The sequence below is a fragment of the Cetorhinus maximus genome, chromosome 6 (assembly GCF_964194155.1).
Source record: "Cetorhinus maximus chromosome 6, sCetMax3.hap1.1, whole genome shotgun sequence".
NCBI lineage: Eukaryota > Metazoa > Chordata > Chondrichthyes > Lamniformes > Cetorhinidae > Cetorhinus > Cetorhinus maximus.
In genome coordinates, this window is record NC_135884.1 from 45,564,399 (window position 1) to 45,592,148 (window position 27,750).

Consider the following 27,750-nt stretch of genomic DNA (forward strand, 5'->3'; position numbering starts at 1 on the left):
GCAGGGCCCGGGGAGGGGGGGGCGGGGTGGATAAACCATCCTCGGAACTATCAGCATTTTCTTTTAAAGGATTCCCCCCACCCTCCCTCCCTATGTGGAAAGGTGGATATTGCTTGCGGCAGAAAATGGTCATTGACAACCAGAGTAATTTCTGGCTGGAAGAGGCAGTCTCGCTTTAAGACGCGGTGCTACTCCCAATGAAGAAAGATGCATGAAATTCAAACAGGGTTAAGTACAAGGGGGGCCAAGGACAGTGCAAGCGGCTTTCTCTTTGGTTTCGGCTGAAAAAAGAAGTCGGCTTATTGTTTTGTATCATTTGATCTCCTTTTCTGGCCGCTTGAATTAACGTGCTAGGACATTATATCGACTTTCTCAAGTGCAGTGCATCGAGAGGGATGATTGGGAGGTGAGAAGGAGCGGGATGCAGTTGGTGTCCTTGACAGAGGCAGTGACAGCCATTCCTCGCCTGCTCGGAACGCTGCATGGATAGAATCAGCTACCGGCCGCCTTGTGAAAGTTCATGGTTCACCTTTCACTGTAACAAGGGGATGGTCGTGACCGTGACGAAGGGGATCACTCCATCTCCCCGATGAACCCTCTCCCCGGGGTGCTCAGTGCTCTCCTCTCTCTCTCTCTATCTGCCCCGACTCTTCCAGGTAAGAACCGAGCGAGTGGCGGGAGAATCAAAGCCGGGCGCAGGGGAGACCCCCGGGGTGGCTGCAGCCCGGTTCTATCACTGCCAGAATAGGGTCCAGGGAAAGACTGGAGTTTCAAAAGGGGAGGGGTCTCCCGTAGTCCAGTCAGAACTAAATCAGTTCAGTAAATAGGTTTGAAATATGACTAAATTAACACCCAATAAACATATCCGCCCTTTTCACATAGTCACGTAGTAAAACTTGTTTTAGTTACAACGTCAGACATTAAGGACATTTGTCAACTTTGACATAAATAATCCCTCTTTGACGCCAACTGAAGTGATAGATTCTGGCCCGGCGCTGCCACTAAACTTCTTAATTGATGGACTGTGCTGTTGACTAGCCGATATGCTGGGTCATTCTGCCCTCTCTCTCTGATGTCTGGCGGATACAGTTTCTTTCCTTGGATGTTCCTTAAAGAGGGCACTGTGGGCACACGTTTTGCATACTGTCAGGAAGAGGTCCTTTGGGGGTAAGGGAGAGAGCACAAAGGTGTAGCTCGCCTTTTGGGTCAGGAGTGATGGCGGGGCCGGGGATGAAGCAGACGACTTCAGGACTCTGCTGCTGAACACCGTCCACCCTCCTCGCCAATGGTGCTCAGGCCAATCGTCCCGATTCCCTCATCTCGGCAGCTGAGCACTGCCCTCTCCCCCCGACCATCGCTGGAAACCCTCCTGGAAATACCTCCTGTGAGGGAATTGTCAACACGTAGCGACTTCCCGGGGGCTCATCGGATCTTTCGGGTCATTTAAGCTCGACTTGTACAGACCCTTTTCATAACATGGGCTATAGCTACAGAACTCAGTAAAGTGATGTGCCGTCTGTTTTGGAAATGTGAGGGCGCGAATAATGTCAAGTATTTTCTGATAAACCAATTAATCTGCAGCTATTTTTCATGGGAAAAGCAATGATGAAGAATCGGTAGTTGCAGCATTCCCACACACTCGGCTCTTTCCCATAGGTGAGTATTGCGTTCCTCAGTATTAAACAGCGTAGGAGGGCGCCGAGTCTCTAACTACAGGCTTACAGCTTTTAAAACAAAATCAGTTCAGCAGCCTGCCAGAACCGAGCAATGCCCTTTTAAACTTTGTCGGCAGTTACTGCTTCAGTCATCGACCGGGATTTTACCTGGGATCTCTATCTTGCTCTGGTTGATATGCAAGGATTTTTATTTACAGAATTAAGACAGAGCTTGTAGCTTGCTAGGTAATGAAGTTTCCGAGAGCTGAAGGCGGTCTAAGTTTATTTAATACTTCCTGCTTTGCAGAGGGCCGCGATGGTATCTACAATGTCTCTGCTCCTGTATATCTGGATAACAGCTTGCGCCTTGCTGTTCAGTCACGGAGCTCTCCCACCAACACTTGAACAACTTTATCTCCACCGGCCAGGTAAGAGCACTTTCGGCCATGTGTGCAGCTGACTGTAACCTGTATATGTAACAGAGAGAGAGCAAATACTGGCACCGCTCACATCTGACCCGATTCCTATTGAACCGGTACAAAGAGACGGACAGGTCGGGCGGGGGTTGAACTTTGAGCAGCCTACCACATTGTCAGGAAATAAGCAAATAGAGAGACCCAGGGGCAATGCTGGAAAAGAGGAGCAGTGAAAGTGATCCAAATAGGACGGGAGTTTGGAGGAGAGAATTGGAAAGGAGCGGGGCTAGGGAAGGTTTGGGGGAGTGGGGGTATGACGAGAGAGGGAACAATAAGGGAGGAAGGTAGTGAAATTTTAAGTATTGGACCAACGCAAAGCGTTCTAGGGGCAGGAAGAGCCGGCAAACATGCACTGAGGGGTAGGGAATCAAAAACGGCACCGACCGACAGATCTTTGTGTGTGTGTGTGTGTGTGTGTGCGCAATTTTTCCATATCTTTTTCTGTAAAGTGGACAGGGCTGGCAGCAGGGCATGCGGAGCGAACAAAGCTCAGCGCTTCCTCCTGTGAATCTCCGGCAGATAGCCGCTCTGCACCAAGATTGTCCAACATTCAAATCCCAAGCAGCTCCCCCTCCCCTCTCTCTCTCTACATACAATCCACTACATTAACAGTGGAGTGGAAATGTGACGTAGCTCCCGTTTAAATCGTCCTGCACCTGTCTAGAAATAAAGCGAGTGCCAGTTCAGTGCCAACCCATTGGTGCCAGCTCGGTTTTCGCTGTCAAATCAGCAGGGCTGTGTAGGCGCCAGTGGCACGCACGGGAATGGATCAAACCACGGCTGTAAACTCCGCCGAGGACAATTCACAGAACAGTGGCTGGTGATCACTGATCGATGACAACAGTATTCTCCCGGTCCATTTGTTCCAGCAGAAAGCCCTCCGCGAGAAAAGAGCTGCTGCCAAAATATGTGAAAGATCGGCACTGCATTTGTTAAAAGGGTTTGCTATATCCGAGCTGTAGCTTGCACAACATAGAAATATCCTATAACTGATGCTGTTTCCAATGTTTTAAATAGGGAGGTTAGAAGGCTGCAATTTGCAGAGTAAACTGAGTGCAAGTGATAATCCATTGATCCCCTGATTGACGTTATTGACTTTCACTAGGCGGGATTGGTTTGTATTGACGTCGTATGTCTGCAGACAAGAAACTTTGTGCAGGGAAATTTATCAGTGGAAAAAATTGGCGATCAGGATATATCGAAGCTCAGTGGTTCTAACAGACGTGCCTTATTTAGCACAGAAAATGCAGTATCCACCGGATACAAAAGCTTTGAACGTCTATAGAATATAACGAGCGTGAGGCATTAGTTATTGTTCTACATATTAATATGTAACAATTGTAAGACAAATGGGTCATTGGTGTTTTTTTTTAACAGCAATAAGCTTTCCACAAGATAAAAGTAAAACTGGCAAATCAATTGACACGGGCAGATGAAAGGTTTCTGTTTCTATCATTGGTTTGATGGGACATATCCAGCAAGTGATCCACACCCAAGCAACACCGGCCACGAATCTACATATTGGAGAGGATTACTGCTGCTAACATAGTTCAAATGATCAATGAAGACATTTTGATAATCACGTTCACTTCTGAGCTGCAAACGTCAGGGTATCAATTCCTCCTCTGACGAGGGAAATCACAAACTGAAACCTGTAAAACGTTCATCACAGACACCTGTCTGACAGCTACCTGTACCTCGGGAGGGAGACCCATCCATGCGAGCCCTGCTACCTGGGCGCATTCATTTAGAAGTTTCCCCCGAAATATCATTGCCATGCCGGGGCGGGGGGTGGGGAGGGTGGTGGGGGGAGTGGAGGGCAATGATCTGGCCGGCCATAACCCAGTTGTCTCACAATTGAAATTATACAGCGGCATGTTACCAAGTTGACATCCACTTTGGCAGGTTATCGTTGCTAAAGATAAAGAGTTGTTTGCTCCTAAGGATATAGTTTAATTAAGCACCATGATTAGCTGGCAATAAGCGACATGACTTTTTTCAACAAGTAGTTCCAATGATGTCAAAACGTCCAGCACAAACGGTTAATGAACATCAAAATGAACCCAAAATGGAATTCGAGTTACTGACATGGTGCTATAGATAAAAGGTCATCACAATTAATGGCAATTTGGGGCCAGAAGGTGTTGATATCACTAACATTTTGCACAGTCGCTCTGATCAAATTCAATTTTGACTAAGGGACTGGGACCACATGGCTAGCAGCTTGTCCTTTTCCTAGTCAGTTTATGGAACAGATAGGGTAGGGGATTTTACCAATTTGTCACTGAGAACAGAGCTATATGGAACTCCCTGCACTGACCGCACTCTTGTGTGACAGTCACTGGCGGAGGGGATAGGACTTAGTTAAAACAGTATTGAAAACAAGTGGATACAGTCAAAAGGTATCAACTGATTGTTCACCTTGGAATCAGTTTTTGTATTTAGATTTGAGAGAGACACTTGGATTTTTTTACACAGCTTTGTGAGACTGAGATGCATTAGTGTAGTTGGTAACTGAAACAGAAGCCATGTCAGCATTGAATAGGTAAAAAAAAGGTGGTTGAAGTAAAAAGGAGTTAGTTAGAGATATGGTAACAGGGCAGACACATGTGATAATTAGGATGACTGTTAGTGTAGAGGTTAAGTGTCACTACCAACAGTTGGGCTGAATGGCTTGTTTCTGTAATGTAATTGCTATGTCATCTTTATAATCCTATGTGTTGCATATATACCAGGTTCACAATCTAGTATACAATAACATAAAACATGATGCCATTATGGTGTAAATAAATAGTGCATAAGCCATCTCGGAATTTAAAAGCAAACTTTAGGAGAAATAATGATCTAATTCCCAGAAGCATCTTTTTTTTAAAAAAAAATGTTCTTTCATGGGCTGGGTGTCACAGGCTAGGTCAACATTTGTGCCCATCCCTAATTGTTCTTGATAAGGTGGTGGTGAGCTGCCTTCTTGAGCTGCTGCAGTCCATGTGGTGTAAGTACACTCACAGGACTGTTAGGAAGGGAGCTCCAGGATTTGGAGCCTGCGACAGTGAAATGGGGGTACAGTTCCTAATCAGGATGGCGAATGGCTTAGAGGGAACTTGCCAGTGGTGGTGTTCTCGTGTCCTTGTTCTTCTAGGTGGTAGAGATCACGGGTTTGGAAGGTGCTGTTGAAGGAACCTTGGTGAGTTGCTGCAGTGCATCTTTGTAGATGATACACACTGCTGTCACTGTGTGTAGGTGGTGGAGGGAGTGAATGTTGAATGTGGTGGATACAGTGTCAATCAAGCAGGCTGCTTTGTCTCAGATGACGTTGAGCTTCTTGTGTGCTCATCCAGGCAAGTGGGGAGTATTCCATCACACTCCTGACTTGTGCTTTGTAAATGGTGGACAGGCTTTGGGGAGTCAGGAGGTGAGTTACTCACCACAGAATTCCCAGCCTCTGATCTGCTCTTCTAGCCACAGTATTTATGTGGCTGGTCCAGTTCAGTTTCTGGTCAATGGTAACCCCTAGATGTTGGTGGTGGGGATTCAGTGATGGTAATGCCATTGAATACCAAAGGAAGAAATTTAAATTCTCTCTTCTGGGAGATGGTCATCCCTTGGCACTTGTATGTCACGAATGTTACTTGCCACTTGTCAGCCCAAGCTTGGATATTGTCCAGGTCTTGCTGCATATGGACACTGGCTATTCCAGTATCTAAGGAGTTATGACCGGCACTAAATAATGTGCAATTATCAGTGAACATCCCCACTACTGACCTTACCATGGAGGGAAGGCCACTCAAGTAGCTGAAGATATTTGGACTTAGGACACTACCCTGAGGGACTCCCAGAGCAATGTCCTTGATGTCAAGGCCAGTCACTCTCACCTTACCTCTTGGGTTCAGCTTTTTGTCCATGTTTGGACCAAAGCTGTAATGAGGCCAGGAGCAGAGTGGCCCTGGCAGAACCAAAGCTGACTGTCAGTGAGCAGGTTATTGTTAAGTAAATGCAGCTGGATAGCACTGCCGATGACCCCTTCCATCACTTTTCTGATAGTTGAGAATAGGTGTATGGGGTGGTAAATGGCTGGGTTGGATTTTTCCTGCTTTTTGTGGAAGGGACATGCCTGGGCAATTTTCCACATTGTCAAGTAAATATCAGTATTGTAGCTGTACTGGAACAGCTTGGTTAGGGGTGCGGCTGGTTCCATAGTATAAGTCTTCATTACTATTGCTGAAATGAAATTACTGGAATACTGATTAATGCTGAGTGGGGTTGGGGGACAGGGTGGGGAATGGTTAGGATATGGTGTATAGAATATCACAGATGGTAATGAGTTGCAAGACATAATGCTTTTGAGATGATGTTGATAAGTAACTCCTGTTTCACTCATAGCAAATGATACAATTTTAAATCCTTGGTGTTTTTGCCTTGTCATATATTGTAAGCATCTAGGCTACAATGTATGATGCATATATTGCTCAAGTTATTGTCAGTAATTAACTATTGAATATGTCCTCAAAATATTTGCAATGATTATAACACAATTGTTACATCTTCAGTTTGGATTTCATCAAACATCAACTACATTGAGCACAGATGTTTACTACATGTACTAAAAAGTAATAGCTACTCTGAAATGATTTCAAGTCCAATCTTATTTGCAAGTTCAGATGGCAGTTCTAATTATTCAGGTTTCCCTGTTGTAGTTCCTGCCATTATTATGACATGATTGAAGAGATTATTACCTTGCACTCACTCTTGGGTATCCATTATTCTCAAAATTATATTCTTCAAGTCTTATAATTAGGGTTTATCAAGTCAGAGTTTAGACTTGTTCACTGCAGAGATCAGGCATAAATGCATTAATATCTCATCACAAATGATCACCGATCAGAACATAGGTGCTTCTGGGTAGTAGAGAATCTGCCCTATGATTACAATCTTACAAAGCTAATTCTGTGTTGGTAAAATAAATATAGCTCATAAGGCTTTGCTGTTATCATGAGACTTCTTCCCATTGAAAACATCTTGCCTGTTGGAAATAATTACGTGACTTGTATCACAATGACAAAGTTAAAAACAGATGATGTGATGGCAGAGATTGAAACAACTTACACTTTTATATAGCACCTTTACCAAAGTAAAGCATCCCAAGGTGCTTAAGGTTAATCTCTCACCAAAAAAAACACCCACCCCCAAAAAAGGAGACAGGTGGCCGAAAACCTTGGCCAAAGAAAGGTTTTATGGAGGGTCTTAAGGGAGAAGAATGCGCGAATCTGGGGTCTTGAGATCTGAAGGAATGGGTGTCAACGATGGAATGAAGAAAGTTGGATTTGTGAGGCTAGAATCGGAAAAATGCGGAGTTCTTGGATGTTGTAAGGCTGAACAAGGGTACAGTGATAGGCTGGGTAAGGCAATGGGAGTGGTGGGGTATTTGTATTTTTTTTAAAAAAGAGAATTTTAGTGTAAGGGTGGACCAAAAGCTAATGTATGTCTGGGTGAACACGACGGAATGTGAGTTATGGTCTGGGCAGCAGAGTTTTGATGAACTCATGTGAATGGAGAGTGGAAGATGGGAAGCCAGCCAAGTGGACATAGAATAACTGAGCCTCAAGGTAACAGAAGTGATATAATATAATAGGTGATGTCCCAATACATGAGTTAATTATAATCAGTCTTAGTTTCCCTCTCTGCTGACCATGACACTCTAGCTTTGATGCCTGCATGTTTGAATTAAAACGGAAGGACTATTAGCCCAGATCTTCTGGTCTCTTGATTGTCGAGACCGAATGTAACCCCGCCAAGAAGTAATTTGGAACCCCTCGGAAGTCCCAACACACTGACTCCATTGCAATTGCCTGGGAAGTTTGAACTTCTGATGGGCAATTCCTCCTGCTCCCCGGAACCCACTGGAAAAACTCTCCAACTCTGAGTTAGAGTCGGAGACTTTGGACGGTTGCCTGAATAATTACCCACGAAATGTTGGATAGAAAAATCCTAGTCTAATTCCTGGGTAACTATACAACTGGCTTTCCCATCACTCTCACTGACTGCCCCACTGATCTGGTCTGACTAGCCCCCACCATCTGACTTTTCCCCTCTGCCCTCCCCCCAACCCCCACCCTGCCCAGCTGCAACTGCACCCACCTTACCCACTTAGCTACCCATCCTAAGGTCTTACCCACTTAACTTCTTTGAAAAGCTAGAGAGAAGATTTGAGACATTTAAATGTCTCAGAATATGGCAGCTAGTGCCGTAAAAAGGGGGTACGTCTTCGGCATAGATTCCCTTCATTGATGTCTCCACGGCTTCCTGTGCTGAGTGAGTTTGGAAGGTTCCTCCATTGGAAAATTGCCCAGAAAAATCAGAGGAAGGTAAGTGGGTATTTTTGGGGTTCCCACCCTGATTGGAATGTTTGGGCTTCATTTCTAGGCATATAAATTCCGTGAAGCTGCTTTGTAAAGAGTCACCAGTGAAAATGACTTTTGTTAGTTCTGCTTCTCCATTTCATTGTTATAAAGAGTGGACGCAATAGCTTTTCTTTATTTTTATCTATGTTTAATCTTAAAGATTTATTATGAGGAATGAATATCAATAAACTAAGAAATGCCAGATGCTGTTTAACAAAGGCCTTTTCCCGCACACATGAAACTACTACCATCAAGCATCTGATTGTTCTGACACACGGTAACACACCTAATTCATTAAAATGTGTTTAACAATGTTCAGAAGCAGTATCGCACAAATTGTTCATATGGAACTGTTGGCTCTGTTTGCTTTTTCACAATCTCTTAATTTTGTTTTATTATAAAAACATTATTTTACTTTGTGGGGTGGGGAGGGGAAGTTGTGTGTCTTTTGCTTTAATCAGCTCTGTGTCCCTAAAAATGTGTAAAATATCCTGGGACATTTAATACCATATTTTGTGTCCTTTATTGCTATGTATGTTGAAATTTCTGTGTTTATTGCTTAATTAGATTCTGCTTAAAACTCTGATAGGTAATGAATATATCGGGTCAGTAGCATATTATAAAAAGCTCCATTGGTGAGGCTGATCAAATAACTTAATTGGTTATATAATTCACAAGTGGTTATAGTTATCCAAGCAGTAGAAATATTTATTATATCTAACACGGGCATCTATTGATTTGTAACAGTTTGCCAATAGGCAGAGCCAACTGAATAGTGTTCAAGTAATGTAGTCTCAAATACAATATAACATAAAATCAGCTTGTTTGATAATATCCCTAATAGTCACACGCAATGTAAATGGCTGATGTCTAAAATGTTAGAAAACACTTTATAACAGTACACAAACAAAGCAGATGTTCTGGCAGATTGATGGCATAAAATATCACACAACATTTTGCAGTATATTCATTGTCTCAACCATTCTACAGTCAATGTTTGCACTGGAGCAGGTAATTCACTGCAGCATATAGCTGTTTTAGAAATAGCTGTTCAGAGTTTACATTGTTGATGCGAGTCTAGCAGTCTTATTTAAGGAGGAAAATGTTATATATCTCCTGATAATAGGTTGAGAAATGCAGCCTATTAGTTTCATTCAGTGTTAGATTTTTTCTGTATTAGGTTTCTGCAATTCAAGGCAACCATGGTCGTTGAAATATGCTAAAACATTTAATTAAGAACAAATTAAGTATTTAATGGAAATAATGATTGCATATGAAGGATATAGTGACAAGTATAGACATACATTACTATGTCAGTATTTGTATGGAATGATATAGCTCCTGTGTCCTGGGAGCAAGAAAACATTGTCTTGTGGAATATAACAACTCAAAGTTGGATTATGTTAAATGAAATGTTGCTTACATTTGAGAATCGGGGAGGAATTTCAGTTTTAAATTCTTCAAAGTTTTATTTAATCTTCACCCCTCACAATTAATTGGGGATAGAGCATGGCAGTATGGATTATACATGGTCTCTTGGAAGCAACAATAGTTATGTTACTGGACTAATGATCCAGAGATACAAGTTCAAATATCACCACAGCAGCATTAAATGCAAACTTGGATTTTGTATATATATAAAACAGTTAGTATTAGCAATGGTGAAACTACAGAAGTGTCTTTTTAAAAAAAAAACTAATGTCCTTATCCAGTCTAGCTTACATTGTTTCCAGATTCACAGCAATGTGGTTGATGTTTAATTGCCCATTCAGTTATATGCAAGAAAAGGGATCACCATCATCTGTTCAGGGGCAGTTAAGGATGGGCTTTTCCAGTCATGCCCGCATCCCATGAATTAAAACAAATCATCTATGAGTAAAACGATTTATCAATGGTATTAGGTCATGGGAAAGATTATTTAATATTATCCTTGTGATTGCCTTCTCTATTAATCACCTTGTGTTTTCTGCATGTGAGAGGTGAAACATCTTAGTGAGAGAACGATAATAGAAAAGTGAGGGGGATACTGTAGTCTTGCCATTTGATGCCAAATGGTTTAGTTCTCTAAGTAGATTATTTGTTCCACAAAATCATTAAAGTTTTGCACATTCTTAAGATCTCAGACATGAGAATCATTTCAGTTTGTCTTCAAAACTTAACACTCCTGAAGAATCATTAACTTTCTGTATCTTTTTATAATGTGATTTATCAGATATTATGGTAACACATAACATATTAACACATAATAACACAAAGGCCTGTTGCACTTTGGGATGTGACATAAATTGAATTATCATCTATGTACTCAAATCTGACTATTTGGAAGACAGGTTAAAACAAATCAAAATTATAATAAAGTAGGAATGGCATTGAGATACAATTGGAACATTTTTGAATTGTCTCAGAACAATCTCATATAATGTCTGAATTCCAGAAAAATGGTATTTGATAGATCCTTTATTATTGAGGCATTACATCGACTGTTTGTTGCTGTCTGTTGCTCTAAATACAGCTATCCTCTCTCAATAAATCTGGCATTCCAGTGTAGCACACGCACAATTTATTATGGATCAAGTGAAGCCATTTGTCAGTGTGCAAAATATCCCAGTGCTCTGATCAGTTAGTGGAGGCCTAGGCAATGTTATGGCTTCTTCGCTGTCAAGTTGTCTCATCTCATATTCTTAGCACTCACTTAGGAAGAGTCAGGATGACAAAAATGTACCACTGTGCTTATGGCTTTAAAATAATTGACATGAATCTGCAGAATCTAATATTGTTGAAATGCTAAGTATGAATACATTAGAAATATAAATTAACAAATCATGCAACAAATATTAATGACACAAATATTAATGCATCCTATCTCAGTAAATTCATTTAGTAAGTGAATAAATACTATGGCTGCAAGGGCAGGTCAGAGGCTGGGAATTCTGCCTTGAATAACTTGTCTCATCACTCCCCAAATCCTGTCCACCATTTACAAGGCACAAGTCAGGAGTGTGATGGAATACTCCCCACTTGCCTGGATGAGTGCAACTCAAACACTGCAGAAGCTCGACACCATCCATGACAAAGCACCCCCATCCACAAACATATACTCCCTCCTTCATTGATGCACAGTGGCGGCAGTGTGTACCATCTACAAGATGCGCTGCAGCAACTCATTAAGTCTCCTTCAACAGCACCTTCCAAACCGTGACCTCTACCACCTAAAAGGGTAAGGGAAGCAGATGCAAAGGAATTCCAGCACCTGCAAGCTCTCCTCCAAGTCACTCACTATCCTGACTTGGGACTATATTGCTGTTCCCCTTACTGTCATTGGATCAAAGTCCTGGAACTTACTTCCTAACAGCACGATGGATGTACCTACACCACACGGATTGCAGTGGTTCAAGAGGATGGCTCACCACCACCTTCTTGAAGGCAACTGGAGATGGGAAATAGTGATGTTCACATCCCATTAAAGAATACATTTTAAAAATGAATGGGCTATTGATATGACACATCTACTCAAAGGCAAAATACACATCTTTAACGTGTATATATCATGCACCCTTCCCTGAGTAAACCTTTCTGTCAAATATTTTATCTTATTAACCTAACTGTAGAATTGATTTCCTAATCCAGTTCATTACAGGGGAAAAAATAATAGTGGACTTATCTTACCTGTCAGTGGTTGTACCATGTATTGTTAAAGAAATATGGCTGGGTGATGGGTGAAATAAAATTGTGCAGATATTGTTTAATTCATCCTGTCACCCAAAAAAATAATCCTGCTCAGGGGGCTACCCAATTTCTAATTTAAATTATAAAAATATTTTTATTTGGTAGGCTGTTAATGGAATAATCAGTGCAAGGGTACCTCCCACCTACAATCCAGGTTAAGGCATACAGTTACAGCTCCATTATGGCCATATTTCTGTCAAGTTACATATTTAGGAAACTATGAAAATATGAGAGGTTGTGCACCTGAAGTTGAATTACTTTTCAGGCAATAACTTTAAAAAGTTTCGTCTGTTAGAAAAGGTAGTGTGTTTACTCAATCATGCTTTCATCTTGGAAACAACCATCAATGCACACTCTTGAAAGTAATCCATTTCTAATAAGAGTAGCACTGACCTATGAGGTACAGGGATTGGTGGATTTTGACCTAAAATAGTATGGGTGGAGACACTAGTGATGGCACCACAGTTAAGTTCTAGGACTATTTATGACTAAGACAATAATTTACAACATTTAAATATTCATGGAGTAAAAACATTGACATATCTTGGTGAAACTCTTTACAGTATGTTTTGAATTATTCTGATTGTTTAATAAAAAAATGAATTTAGATTTGTTAGTCTGGAAAATGTGTCTTTGGTTATTATGTTAATGGAATCAAGCTTGTCAATACACTCTGGCAATAGAATATCAACAAACAATATGTTGAAGGAAGAAGAAGTACAGCAAGATTGTGAAGTACAATAGACATATATTCTAACAAAATTTTAAAGTTGCAACTCCTGCAATGGGAGCAGAGCCATGCTTTAAACAGAATCACTTTTGTAGTATTCTTGGTTTTATTCATCCAAAGCCATTGAGATATAGATATGTGTTTTGAAAATGACTTGAGTTAGCTTTACGTTAATAGTTGCTTCATCTTGGTCATGAGTTTTTTTTAGGAAGTTAGCCATCCTTTGTTAGCAGCATTACCTGGTCAATTTCTGTTCAGTTCAAGTTTGAGGTGGTGATATGCTCGAAATGATAATAAATGCAAATTCACAGTTAGGGAGAGGAAAGAAACCCCAGTTTGAATTTTCAACCAGTTACATCACCACTGGTAATATGAACCAGACGAAAGCAATCATAATTATAGACATGGCTCCCACTGGATCTCCACTAATTCAGTGCACAATGACCACTTCCAAGAGTGCTGTCAACCATATTAGGTGATAGCCTCTTTTAGGTATTAAAATAGGCATGTAATATATGCAAATGAATGCATGCGCAGGTTCCCAGCATATGCAGCAGGAAATCAATATGCACTCAGCCTGCTGAGATAAAATGGCCTTTTGTGGGTTATTAGGATGTTGATTGTTTCAACGGCAGATGGCATTTTTGTCAGACCAATTTTTTGAGACTCCAGAAAAGGATTTTGGGGTTTTTTTTGCTAGTTTAATTACTTGAGGCCACTTTTTGTACTATTTGTAACAAGGGTGTTTGAACTGCTAATTTCAATAGATCTCCTATAGATATCCTGTAATATTTTAGAGGAGGTGCAAAGGTAGGATGGCAGCTAAATGTGGTTACAACAGGCAGTGATGCCCACACCCATGATTAACTTCAAACCTGGATCTACAGGCAGAAACACATGTGTAAGGGATGCTTTCTTGCTGAACTATGGGGCTACTTTCCCTCTTTACCATCAGGGGGTAATGTGGCAGATTATGCCACATAAACCTCAATTGATTTTGCTCCCATTACTTTTGATTTGAGTGGGACAAAAATCAGGTGAGTTCCATTACGTTATTGATAATGGATCTTTTCATCACATTACCAGCCAGGCACAATTAACTGGAGTGATTGTGGAAAAAGTTGTCACATGCTGCAACCTGCCCTCCAATCAACTGTTGCCTAGGCATGGCACCACCAGGATGATGGCAAAATCATCAGAGCACTTTTTTTTAAATTCAGGATGCAAAAAGAGGGGTGCGGCGGCCATCTGTAACATCACTCAATCCGGAATTCACCAATGTAACACGCAGATGCATGTATAAGAGAATAAGCAATTACATCACTTTACCCTTGGCAACTGAAAACCTCATGAAAGAAACAGAGAATTTGCATCTATATAGCATTTTTGTCATGCCCTGATTTTAATAATTTATCCAAAAGAAATGAAGCATTCCTTTTGTACTGGACTAAAATGTAGGCCTAGATTATGTTTTAAGTCCTGAAATAGGCCTTTAACATTTTTCCAAAAAGTGTAGTTCCCATAAGTGCAATGCATAATTGATGGCATCTACATTGTATAATGGGTTCTTGTACACAATAGCTTTGCTTTCATGAACCACAACTAGAACTCCTAAATGAATGTTCAGCTCTTCTATAACCATCAGCAGAGGATCAAATATCTCCTTGCTTGAGGCAGCAGTCACGATTTTATCATTTTAAAAAAAGCACCTTGTCCCCATTATTTGACCAACAAAGTTGAAGGTAAGGTAAGCTATTTTAAGAACAAGATCTTGAAATCTGGTCAGTGAAACATCCAAGATGTCTACAAACAGCAGTCCATGCCCATAAGCAGCAAGACCTGCCCATAAGCAGCAAGACCGGGAAAACATTCAGGCTTGGGCTGATAAGTGGCAAGTAATATTTGTGTCACAAGTGCCAGGCAATGACCATTTCCAACGAGAGAATCCAACCATCTCCCCTTGATATTCAATGGTATTACCATCACTGAATCCCCCACTGTTAATATCTTCAGAGTTACCATTGACCAGAAACTGAACTGCGTCAGCCATGTAAATACTGTGACTCCAAGAGCAGATCAGAGGTGAGGAATCCTGTGGAAAGTAACTAGCCTCCTGACTCCCCAAAGCCTGTCCACCATCTACAAGGCACAAGCCAAGAGTGTGATGGAATACTCTCCATTTACCTGGATGAGTGCAGCTCCAGCAACACTCAAGAAGCTCGACACCATCCAGGACAAAGCAGCCCACTTCATTGGCACCCCATCCACCACCTTCAACATCCACATCCCCCCCCCCCCCCCCCCCCCCAACCCTATCACTGATGTACAGGGGCAGCAGTGCGTGCCATCTACAAGATCCACTGCAGCAACTCACTAAGGCTCCTTAGACCTTCCAATCCTGACCTCTACCATCTAGAAGGACAAGGACAGCAGATGCATGGGAACACCACCACCTGCAAATTCCCCTCCAAGCCACACATCACCCTGACCTGAAACTATATCACCATTCCTTCACTGCTGGGTCAAAATCCTGGAACTCTTTCCCTAACAGCACTGTGGGTATACCAACACCACATGGACTGCAACGGCTCAAGAAGGCAGCTCACCACCACCTTCTCAAGGGCAATTGGGGATGGGCAATAAAAATGCTGACCTAGTCAGCGATGCCCACATGCCGTCAAAACTTTTTTTTAAACAAGCTGCTGGGCCCATGTACAAAGGACTACTGCTGCTACCAAAATACTACTGAACATATCATAAGCATGTTTAAAATCAGATATCGTCCTGCTATTTAGGCAAAAGTTTTCAGGATCATCAGAGCCTGCTGTATGATGCACAATTTTCATGATCCTAAAAGTATAAGTTTCGTGTAACCATAGGAGGTGGACAACCAATCATTGCAGGCAGATGAAGATGGGGAACTGGAGAAATTGGAAGGCCCTTCTGCTGAATCTGGTGGCTGCTCCAATTGTATGTCAAACTTGTTACTGGAGTTGTTTCAAGCATTGCTCCACATGGGATTGATAAATTTGCCCAATAATAACACTTGGTTACCTTGGCGGACCTGATGAGGTCTGCAAATGTCTTGCTAACTTAATTCTAGGTGTTAAGAGCCTGACTCAGCACTGGCATACATCATAGCTTTGCAATATGAATTCTATGTTGTTTATTGATATGGCTGGTGCTCTTGGCTGCCAAAGACACAGTCACTTAATTGGCACCAGAAGCACTGATTGAATTGTGGTCACTTGGCACACCTCTTCTGGAAGCTGGCACTTTGTCTATCAAAAATTACACTCCCCTACAAGGTCATACTGCAGGACATTAAATTCTGCAGATCCGCAAAATTTCCTGTCAGTCCCTAAGGAGTGAGCTCCCAGTTATTACAATTTGGCATATGTTCAGATTTTTACAATGAAACCGATTCCAGAAGTCCATGAGTGATAATTCGCCTTCAAACAGAGCCATAAATGTGTCTGAAATCTGTGTCATGGCCATGATATTTAGCATGGAGGCAGGGAGGGCATGTGGGAGCAGCAAAAGAGTGGGAAAAACCTGGCAAGGCGCTGATGATCATAAAAGCCTATGCCTCAGGGCATTGTAGGGCCACTGCCTGCCCAACAGCTAGCCAAGTTGATAGCCTGGCCAGTGAACAAGAGGGAACATTGGCAGCAGGAGGCCGCAGCCAGGAGCCTTAGGGATGGGCCTTTAGATGGGAAGAGAGAATAAGTAATGGGCCTGATCAGTTTGACCTGAGGCAGGGAAGATTGGCAATTGGGAGAGCTGCTGGGGGATGGTGGTGGAGAGGCTGGTGATTAGGATGGATGCGGCAGGGAGGAGTGGGTGGGTGGGGAGGTTGGTGATGAGGCTGCAGGAGGCCAAAGGGGCAGTTGGGGGAAAACTCCTTTTCCTCCTGGTCTTAAGGGGTGCTAAAAGAACTGATCCTGCTTTGGATCAGCTGCTGAGAATCTCGCAGGTCGGACCTCCCCTATTCTTACTTTGAAATGTAAGTCACAGTGCCAATGACTAACATTTGCTATATGAATTAGGCTGTGCATACCCTTCATCCACCCTTCTGACCTCTTTCCAGCTATTCGGAGAGGGGAGGATGGGGGTTAATATCGAAGCTGCTGTATCGAATGCTGAACTGTCAAGAATTTCCAGTTGAAATTCCACGTTCATTGTTTGTACCTCTATAGGTATGAGATGTCAAATTGCTCATTGATACAGTCTGTCACTACTTAGCATAATGCATTTTTTAGTTTGAGAAAATTGGATAAGAGCTAATGGTTTAAGATTTTAGTTCCCCCTTTGTACTACCCATTCATAAAAAAAATGGATAAACATTAGAAATAGGAGCCCTTCGTATCTCCTTGGTCATTCGACATGATCATGGTTGATCTTCCACCTCAACTCCACCTTCCTGCATTATCCCCATATCCCTTGATTCCCTTAGTATCGAAAAATCTCTCTATCTGTCTTGAATATACTCATCAATTGAGCATCCACAGTTCTCTGGGGTAAAGAATTCCAAAGATTCAAAACCATTTGAGTGAAAGAATTTCTCCTCACCTCCATCCTAAATGATTGACCCTTTATTCTAAAACTGTGACCCTGGTTCCAGACTCCTCAGCTGGGGAAACATCCTTCTGGTAGCCACCCTGTCAAACCCTTTAAGAATTTTATATTTCAATGAGATCATTTCTCATCCTTTTAAACTTTAAGGAAATAGGCCTAGTCTTCACACTGTCTCCTCAGGACAATCCCCTCATCCCAGGAATCAGTCTTGTAAACCTTTGTTACATTCCCTTCGAGGCAAGTATATCTTTCTTTAGATAAGGAGACAAAAACTATATACAATACTTTGGGTGTGGTCTCACCAATACCCTATACAATTGCAGCAAGATCTCTTTCTTCTTATACTCTATTCCATTTGTAGTAAAGGCTAACATTTTTTGTTGCTTGATGTATATGTCAGCCTTTTTTGATTTATGTATAAGGGTACCAATGCCCCTCTGAATACCAACATTTCCCAGTCTCTCACTATTTAAAAATATTCTGTCATTCTATTATCTCTACCAAAGTGGATAACTTCACAAGGCTACACATTATATTCCATCTGCCATGTTCTTGTTTACTCATCCAATTTGTCTATGTTCCCCTGCAGCCTCCTCATGACTTACTTTCCCACCTAACTGTGTGTTGCCAATGAACTTGGACATGTAACACTCAGTCCCCTCATCTAAGTCATTGGTGAAGATTGTAAATAGCTGAGGCCCAAGCACAGATCATCGTGCTACCCTACTAATTAGAGCCAGCACCCTTAAAAATGGCTCATTTATTTCCACACTCTTTTCTGTCCATTAATCAAATCTCAAGGTAAATTAATATATTACCTCAATCTCATGAGCCCTAATTTTGTGCTGTAGCCTCATATGTGCCACCTTATCAAATGCTTTTTGAAAGCCCAAATACACTATATCCATTGGTTCTCCCTTATTTACCCTGCCAATAACCTCAAAAACCTTTGAAAGATTCATCATGCATAGTTTCCCTTTCATAAATTTGTGTTGATCTGCTCAATCACACCATGATTTTCTAAGTGCCCTGTTATCACATCCCTAATAATAAATTCTAGCATTTTACTTATTACTGTTGACAGGTTAACTGGCATATAGTTCCCTGTTTTCTCTCTCCCTCCTTTCTTAACTAGCGGGATTATATTTGCTACCTTCTAATCCATGGGGACCATTTTAGAATCCAGGAAATTCTGGAAGATTAAAACGAATTTATCCATTCCCTCTTGCTACCTCTTTTAAAACCCTAGGATGTAGGCCATCAGGCCTAGGGGATTTGTTGGCTTTTGCTCCTATGTATTTCTCCAGATTTTTCTAAACTAGTACTGTTTTTCTGCTTTCACTAATTTCTTTAAGTTCCTCATTCTTGCTCGACTCTTGCGGCCGGATTTTCATGTAGGAGGTGGTCTAATCTCTCCATCTTGAGACTGCTGGCAGCTGGGATCTTCTGGGGTCCAGGTCTTAAATGGCTTGGAGGCAGGCCTGGCACTAAGACAGCAGTGGGGGTGGACTGAGTCCAGAATGAACAGGTTAAAAGGCCTGTCTCTGTTCCCAAAACACCTCGGCCCGCTGCTTCCAAGGCAATTGGTGTCTCACCAAACACAGTTGAACCTTCTGACCACTTTAAACATCTACCTCTCCTGTTATCCACTTTCGTGAACAGAACTTAGGAGTCCTGTTATAACAGTTTGAAGCCATTGAATAGCCCATAAAGCTGACTAAACAAAAAAATGCTTCAAAGCAGCTATTTGAACAATGCGAAGCACTTGTAAAATGATTAGGCAGTTGGCTTGGAGCCAAGAGCCCATAAATCTCCCTGAATCAATAAGCAGACTTTAGAATTTCTACCTCACAGATGCCTAGATTTAATACATAAAAGCAATGGGAAAAGATGATGAAACAACATTTACACTTGGTTATTATACTCGGCTACACACTCTTTTAGTAGTGTGAAATGTACTCTACCTTTTAACCCATTAGGCAAACATTTTTGAAACTCACCTGATGGCTTTTCCACATTTACAATGTTGCTCTTTTACTTGACAGCTTTCCAGTTGGCAGAAATAACAATCTGGCAAACATATTGTTTAAGGGGTATCACAGAACTGTCATAACACGCCTTACTGAACACAGATACAACCAATGCTACAACATTTAATGATGAACTGTAAAGGAAGAAAAAACATTATACTTTTAATCTGTTCTAACCTCTAATCCATGGTTCCCACCTCAATGCAGCTGGTGTGAAACCCAAGAGCTGCTAAAGTCTGGTCACTTCCATGAAAATTAAAAATCTTTCCTGGGGTGGCCTCTCAATGAGCCCACAATGCTGTCAGTTTCATCCTTAATGGGAGCAGGCAGGTTCTGGGGCAGTCCTTACCCTGCCCTCATGAACATGACCAAAGGAGGGAATGGAGGCAGGACGTCTGGTGTGCCACTCGGTGGCCATTTTGTTTCAGTCCTGCCTCTGTTTGGTCCTGATCGTGACTGTGAAAATCGAGCCCTTGGTCTCCCACTCTTTCCAGAATATTTTTTGTGTCTTCTACCATGAAGACAGATACAAAGTATTCCTTTAAAGTCTTTGCCATTTTTTTATTTCCCATTATAATTTCTTGGGACTGTGCTTCTAAGAAATCCACACTCGCTTTCATCAATCTCTTCCTTTTTACATACCTTTAGAAGGTATTAGACCCTGTTTTTATCTTCCATGTTAGTTTACTCATTCTATTTTCTCTTTCTTTATCAGTTTCTTGGTCCTCCTTTGCTGAATTAGAAAATCTTCCCACTCCTCAAGTTTACTACTTTTTTTGTGAATAATATAAGCCTCTTTCCTTTGATCTAAGCACTATCTTTTATTTTTTTTGTTATTCACAGTTGGACCACTTTTCCCATGGGGGTCTTTACTCCTTAAGGGAATGTATATTTGAGGAAGTGAAGAAGCACTTCATGGGGTGTGTGGTGTATGGGTAGGGGTCGTTTTTCACAGTGTTATATTAGAAGCTCAATTATAAGGTTCTTAAAAGAAGTTGATCCTTTTGTCTGTGACATCTTTTGATTATCTGCTCCTATCACTGTTTGCTTGACCCTACAACCACCTCAACTTCTCTCCCCCCCGCCCCCCCACCTTAAACCAGCTTATATTTCACCCCTCTCCTAACTATACTTCAGTTCTGTTGAAGGGTCGTGTGGACCCGAAACATCGACTCTTTTCTTCTCCACCGATGCTGCCAGACCTGCTGAGTTTTTCCAGGTAATTCTGTTTTTGTTTTGGATTTCCAGCATCCGCAGTAGTTTTTTGTTTTTAATTATAAACCTTGTTGGTTTTGGAAGAATGTAAGAATTGTAAAAATCAAGAATTGTGCTGCTAGTTACTTGGCTGTGTGGTCTTTTGCTTCTGCTTTTAAATAAATTGAACTATAAATTTCAGCGTGAATGGTTGACAGTGTGATATTTACTACCTTTTGCTGTGTACATGAGAACATTGTGATCATCCCACCTAGCCTTCTATACCACATACTGTAGGAAAAGTGTAATTGTTAATCATTCTAGCAGCAGTATACATTACTTTATCATCAATAATCTCAATCAACATTTTTCAAAATCTCTGAAATGCTGCTTTTTCTGCTAAAAGACTGAACCCTTATTAAAAATGTCTTAGAGTGAGCTATATGTACACTGATGGCCAGGACAACAGTTCCTTGTGGGATGACACTAATTTAGAAAACGCTGTTGTATGTTGCTTATGAATGTTTTGAAACATGGTGAAAGGATGCTGGGTAAGAAAAGTTAAGTTCATTGGCATTTGTGATCTTATCGTAAAAAGCAATTTGCTTTAGATGATGGTGGCATAATCCACCTTCGGGAATCAGGAAAATGAGCTGAGGGGCAGCCTGAGCATTTAAAAATTCTCTGGTGAAAGGCTGGACTAATGGTTACTGATGTGCTTCTATTGAGTGACCCTAATATATCTGATTCTTGCCTTGGTTTCCTTTAACGCTGGCACCATTTTCAACAACATGAATGTTGGGTCAAGTCACTGATCCCATAGCTTTGGAATCACGTGTCCTCGGTTGAATCAATTTTGTCATCTTGCAATGTCTGCGCTGGTATGCAGCTTGTGATTATTGAAAAATCAAGGTGTTATGTAAGAGAGACTTTGGATCTGAGATTTCCGATGCATGTTGAATGATTTGAAATATGAAAAGCCTCACGATGTTCTAAAGCGCTTCACAACCAATGAAGTAATTTTGAAATGTATTCACTGTAATATAGGGAAACACCAGGCAATCTGCACATGGCTAGGTCTCAGAGAAAGCACTGAGACAAATTGGAACACTAGTTAAGGAATAAATGTAAGAGGATGTTTCAATAGGATCTTTTAATGTTCACCTGAGCAGGCAGATCTGGCTTTGGGTTAAGTCTCATCCTACATTAGCAATTCCAATGCACAATGTTCCCTTAGAACTGCACTGGTCAGCCTAGCTTATGTGCCTTAAGTCTCTGGAGTGGGGCTTGAAAACCATAACCCTCTACCTCAAGGGTGAGAGTGCAATCACTGAGCCAAGGATGCATCTTAAAGTGACAAAGAAGTCTATCTGTTATGCAACTATAAAAAGATATTGGCTTCCATGAAAACCTGGATAAAACCCAATGTAAGATATACTACATAGATACCTGCCTTCATGGTTCAATTACTGTGGTTCTAGTAGTGTTTTGGAAAGGAGTGGTGAATGACTATATCAGTTGGAGATGATTCAGATGCAGGTACACTGTCAATGAAAATGGCACAGATCCATTTCTCTCAATAGAAATAGCATTGGTTTAGGCCTGAGACAATTGTTGAGGGTTCCTGCTGTTCAGCTAAAGTGATCTGTTGCAACATAATCCAAATTGCAAAGATTTGTGCATGCACCATCTTTTAAGTAAGAAATGTTTTTCTTTATCAATCGTGTTTTCAGATTTTTTTGACAATGGAGCAATGAAGTATGAAGTGTATTTGTTAGGAGCTTGTAGCTGTGTGACTCTTGAGTATACTGTAATTGTTGTCAATTTTCTTCTTTAGTAACAAAGGAGTATTCTGGGTCAAAATGATCATTTTGGTTTATCTTGCCAGCCCAATGGTTCAAAATTAAAGCAAATCCTTCATTATCCACATCCGTCAATTGATTTTCTTGCTTCTGTTGAAGAGTTTTATATTTCTAAAAAATTGAGGGATTTTCCCAGTCCACTTAAGCCAACTCTGTCTTTATACCTTTGTGATTGTCTTTACTTAAGTTTAAGACACTAGTTGCAGGCTCAAGTTTCTCACCCTTGCACTAAATGTGGAGTTCTATCATATGATCTCCCTTGCCTAGAGGACCCTTTAAAATGTGATCATTAATTAATCCTGCACCCATTCCTTGGTTGGTTTGGGAACATGTTGTTCTAAGAAAGTGTCACAATATACTTTGAATGCATCATGGTTGCTTTTGCTAATTTGATTTGTCCAATCTACATAAATATTAAAATAGACCACAATTATTGCAAAAGCTTTCTTACAAGCCCCCATTATTTCTTGATGTATGCTCTGTTTTAGAATGTAGCTAGTGTTATGGGTATTTAAACCACTTCCACCAGCGACTTTTTTTCCCTTGCTATTTCCTATCTCCACCCAAACTGATTCTACATCTTGATCTTCCAAGCCAAGATCATTTCTCACTACTGTACTGTTCTCATCCTTTATTAACAGAGCTAACCTCCTTTTCCTTTCTTCCTGTCCTTCTGAAATGTCAAAAAACCGTGACCATTCAGTTCTTAGCCTTGATCACTTTGTGAACAAGCTTCTGTAATGGCTATCATATCATATACCCATTTATTTCTATTTGTGCTATCAATTCATCCATCTCATTATGAAGTTGTGTGCTTTCAGATAAAGAGGCTTTAATTTTTTATTTTTATCAATTTCTCTAGCTGACTCGATGTGCTAGTGCACTCTTTTTTGTTTATATGCTCTATCCCCTCCTGTCATGCTCTAGTTATCATTACCCACAATACAACCCTGAACTATTGTCTTGTCTTTTTTTGTTAACTTTCTAAATTTCCCCTCACTTCAACCCTCCCCCTACCCCCATCACCACTATTTATTTAGTTTAAAGCCATTTCTACGGTCCTAATTATGATTTGCTTCCAGAGTGGTTCAAGTGTAAGTCATCCCACTGGTACAGCTCCCTCTCTCCCCAGCACTGGTTCAATGCCCCATGAACTAAAATCAATTTCTCCCACACCAAACTTTGAGCCATGCACTTAGCTTTCTGAATTTATTTACTCTATGTCAATTCGTTTTTTTTGTCTCTGGTAGTAATCCAGAGATTATTACCTTTGTGGTTCTGCGTTTTAATTTAAGTTTAGTTGCTCATACCCCCTTTAGTAAAACCTCTGAGTCCTCCCTATGTCATTGGTACCTATGTGGACCACACGAACTTGATCCTTCCACTCCCATTCCAATTTTCTCTTCAGCACCGGGCAGGCAACATAGTCTTTAAGACTCATGCACTCAGCTGTAAAGAATAGTATCTATCTATTACCTAAAAATATTGTCTCCTACTACTACATTTCTTTGTACTCTTTCCCCTCTCACCCTCCCCACCCCACCCCCCACCCCCCACCCCCGGCCAACAATGCTCCCGAAATGGTGGTGGAAGCAGATTAAATAATCGCTTTTAAAAGGGAATGGATTAATATTTGGAAAGAAAAATGTTGCTGGGCTATGGGCAAACTGGGGAGTGGGTCTAACTGGTAGCTCTTTGAAAGACCCCTGTGCTAGGTGATTCTATGATCTGAAATATGGGCAGAGTTGAAACATGATTAGAGAGTTTCTCTGCCATGTTTTGTGTCAACCTGGACTGTAAATGTTCAGAGAGGTCTTCTCCGTGAGACTAAGAGTGCAGAAAGATGAGAGTTTTCAGATCATTTTGTGCCCCAGTACTGGCATGAAGAAATGGATGATCTCTCAGCAGCTGGTTTGCAGCACAGCTGAGACCAAGATGGGGACCAGGTTTGTAGCATAAGTGAGGTTAGATCATCAGAAAGAGGGACCATTTCACGTGAAAACAAAAAATGTGCAAAGATGCATTTGGTAATAAACTGACCAGAAGTGCATCAAATGTATTTATTTGTAAGATTTATTTTTCAAACTGTACTTTGGTAATTATTCACTTATTTTGTTCTTGGTAACTTATTATACATGTTAGCCTCCAGTAATCATGAGAATGGGAATGATCATTGGATTTCAGACGTTGACAATCTTTCTATTCAGAAGTATACTTGACTTAAGTACTCAAATTTGAATAGCTGTGACTATATTAATGGCTGTTAAGGAGAGAGCTCAAATGTATTGCCTTGAGGATTACAAATCATTAAACATATCTTGGGGGTTTATTACATATTATATCTTTAAATAAGCTGAGGGAATAATATTTATTGGTTGAGATTTGTAATTGCCATTTAACTTTATAACAATGCGCTGCTATTGTAACAATGTATTTTGGGAAAATAATACCAAATATCTTTAATTCACAAAAAAGACTTACAAACATTAACATGAGCAGCTAATGAAACAAGATTTTGGTTGTGCAAGTACTCGAAGGATTTTCAATTGATTTGTCCAGTTTTTACAACAAATTTGTGTATATATATGGAAAATAATCAATTAGGATTTTCACTGGCAAATCTAGGAGGAGGTCTGGACACAAAATACTTAATGCAGTGATTTCCCCACAGACGTATGAATTTTTCAATTTAACATAGGTCATTTATGTGGCTTGAAGACGACTCTAGAATGTTAATAGCTTTAATGGAAGCACAGCATTCCAATTTAACATTTCATATTAACAGCTATTTTAAATTTGCATGTTTGATATTTTTTCAGGTTACAGGGCCATTGAAGCCCTGGCTATAGTATGCTCACCTTGGATTACTTTTATATAAAATATGACAACATTGTGCTGCTCAGAGTCTGATTTTCTTTACTATTGGTTTTATTCTGCCTTCACCTAACATGACTTACTTAAGACTTTGCTTCGATGGAAATTAATTAATAAAACTATTTTTGGCAAGATTGCTTTTGCAAACAGCCCGTATTTGAATTTCGTTCCCCAGGGTATAATAAAGATGTATTGCTATCATCCATTTTGCCCAGGCAGAGTACAAAACAGCATCAAAATATTGCTTAACATGTACTGCAAACCTAGTAACATCCTTGTGCCACTGAAAACATCCAAATTATATTCCTTTTTTTCAAAAGTAACTCATATATTGTACATACCAAGATGACAAGGTTTTCAAGATGTTAACTGAAGAGTACACTTGAATATTTCATTAATTGTATTGACCAGTATTGGAATTAAGATAACAGGAGAAAGGCAGAATGTTCTGCCTTCCAACTTTGATCCAAGATGAAATCGGGTACCAGTAAAATACTGTGGGCGCTGGAAATCAAATAAAAACAGAAAATACTGGAAATCCTCAGCATTTTTGGCAGCAGCTGTGGAGAGAATTAACAGAATTAAGCTTTCAGGTCAATGACCTACTGTCAGAACGGTTCTGATGAAGGGTTACCGTCCTGAAACAGTAGTTCTTTCATTCTCCACAGATGCTGCCAGCGTTGCTGAGTATTTCTAATGCCTTCAGTTTATAAAATATCATTTTTATATACTTATTAAAATGCAACTCCCACTCGGGCGGGGAGGCAGAGTAGGGGAGGATCAGTTGTCTGGTTACCCAGAAGTTAGATTAGGCTTTTTCTGTCGAACAATTCCTGGGTAACTATCCAGGTAAGTGGGTCGGAACTGTTTGAAGTCTCTGACTCTAACTTGAGTTGGAGGTTTTTTTTTGGAGGGTCCTAGGGAGCAGGAGAATTGCCCTCTGGATGTCGTAACTTCCCAGGCAAATCCCATTGGGATTTCCAAGGGATCCTGAAGCACAACTTGAGGAGTGCTCTGACAGTATGGTCTCTGACGATCGGAGACTGGATGATCTGAGCCATTGTTGCCCGGCACATGACTGCAGTGCAGCAGTGAACGTAACAACCTGGGATCTATGTTCACGTAACAATTTGTACCCAGATCTTTATGAATAATATAACTATATAGCTCCACTTCTTATTTTTCCAGTTTAAGGTTTGTTGTACTAGTAACTTAAAGTGTTTAACGTGCGCATGTGAGATTGATATCGAAGTAAGGATCTGTATTTGGAACAAATTTTCAGGTAAACTTGTTGGAAACCTTTTAGGTATTATTATCCTCAATCAATCTACAAGAACAATGAAGCAATGACAAGCACTAATAATGATAGATAGACAGAATACTGGTATGAAATGGGCTAATTGAGCATAAACTGATAAGAGTTCAGGTTTTTGCCCCCATTTAACAGATGTTTAAGTTTAATTCTCTGCAAGTAATATCTGACAGCCTCAGTTAATGGTTTGATGTCACAACCTTATTTGTCATATTTACTATCTGATAATGAATTAAGCAGGATCATTTTTATGTATGCAGGTAATTTTTAATCAGTTGTAACTGGCAAACTAAGGGGCGTTGAGTGTTGCAAATGCTGCTTTTATTTTTGAAATGTTTTCGTGGCAAAGTTCTCTTCAAAGATGCAGATTGTATTGTCTTCTGAAAATGAAAGGGTAGTAATAATAAAGAAAATGTACTGACCCTTCCATGGGTACCCTTTCTGTCTTTCTATGGAGAGTCAGCAGTAAAAAAAATGGAAACTATTCATAAAGTTTAACTAGCACTAAATGGGAAGGTACCCTATTGTGCAAGAAAATGCTTAACATAAATTATGATCTAATTAACATTTGCATAATGATATAGACTTCCTACTGCTTGTAGTGCTAATTAGCACATGACAAATGAGTAAGCATTAATATTTCATTAAGATCCAAGATACTATAAGCAAGATTTACAGTGGAAAATAAAACTGGTCTGAGCAACATGCTTGCAAATAAAATTTTATCAAGTGTTCAATGTATTTTGGTTGATTTCACTCTTTATTCTGTACTTTTTCACTTAATACTTACTACTTAAAATAATTAATTTTCTCAATTTTCATCAAGTGATTAATAGCTATAGTCCACAGTTCATCAGTTATGCCTTAATAGTATACAATTCCCGAAGGATAAACATAGTTTATAACAGCAAATAC

The 27,750-nt window shown here is 40.5% G+C and overlaps 1 protein-coding gene across 3 annotated transcripts in view; it reads left to right on the forward strand.

The window, feature by feature from the left end:
- Positions 1–255: 255 nt before the first annotated feature.
- tafa1b (TAFA chemokine like family member 1b) overlaps positions 256–27,750 on the forward strand; it is a 532,382-nt gene continuing 504,887 nt past the window's right edge. For 2 of the 3 annotated variants that reach the window (XM_078543685.1, XM_078543683.1), the window contains exons 1-2: positions 256–656; positions 1,963–2,083. In XM_078543685.1, the coding sequence (XP_078399811.1) occupies positions 1,972–2,083 (112 nt within the window). In that variant the 5' untranslated portion in view covers positions 256–656; positions 1,963–1,971. Of the gene's footprint in view, positions 657–1,532; positions 1,657–1,962; positions 2,084–27,750 lie in introns of those variants that run through there. The other variant, XM_078543684.1, reaches the window with a different exon arrangement.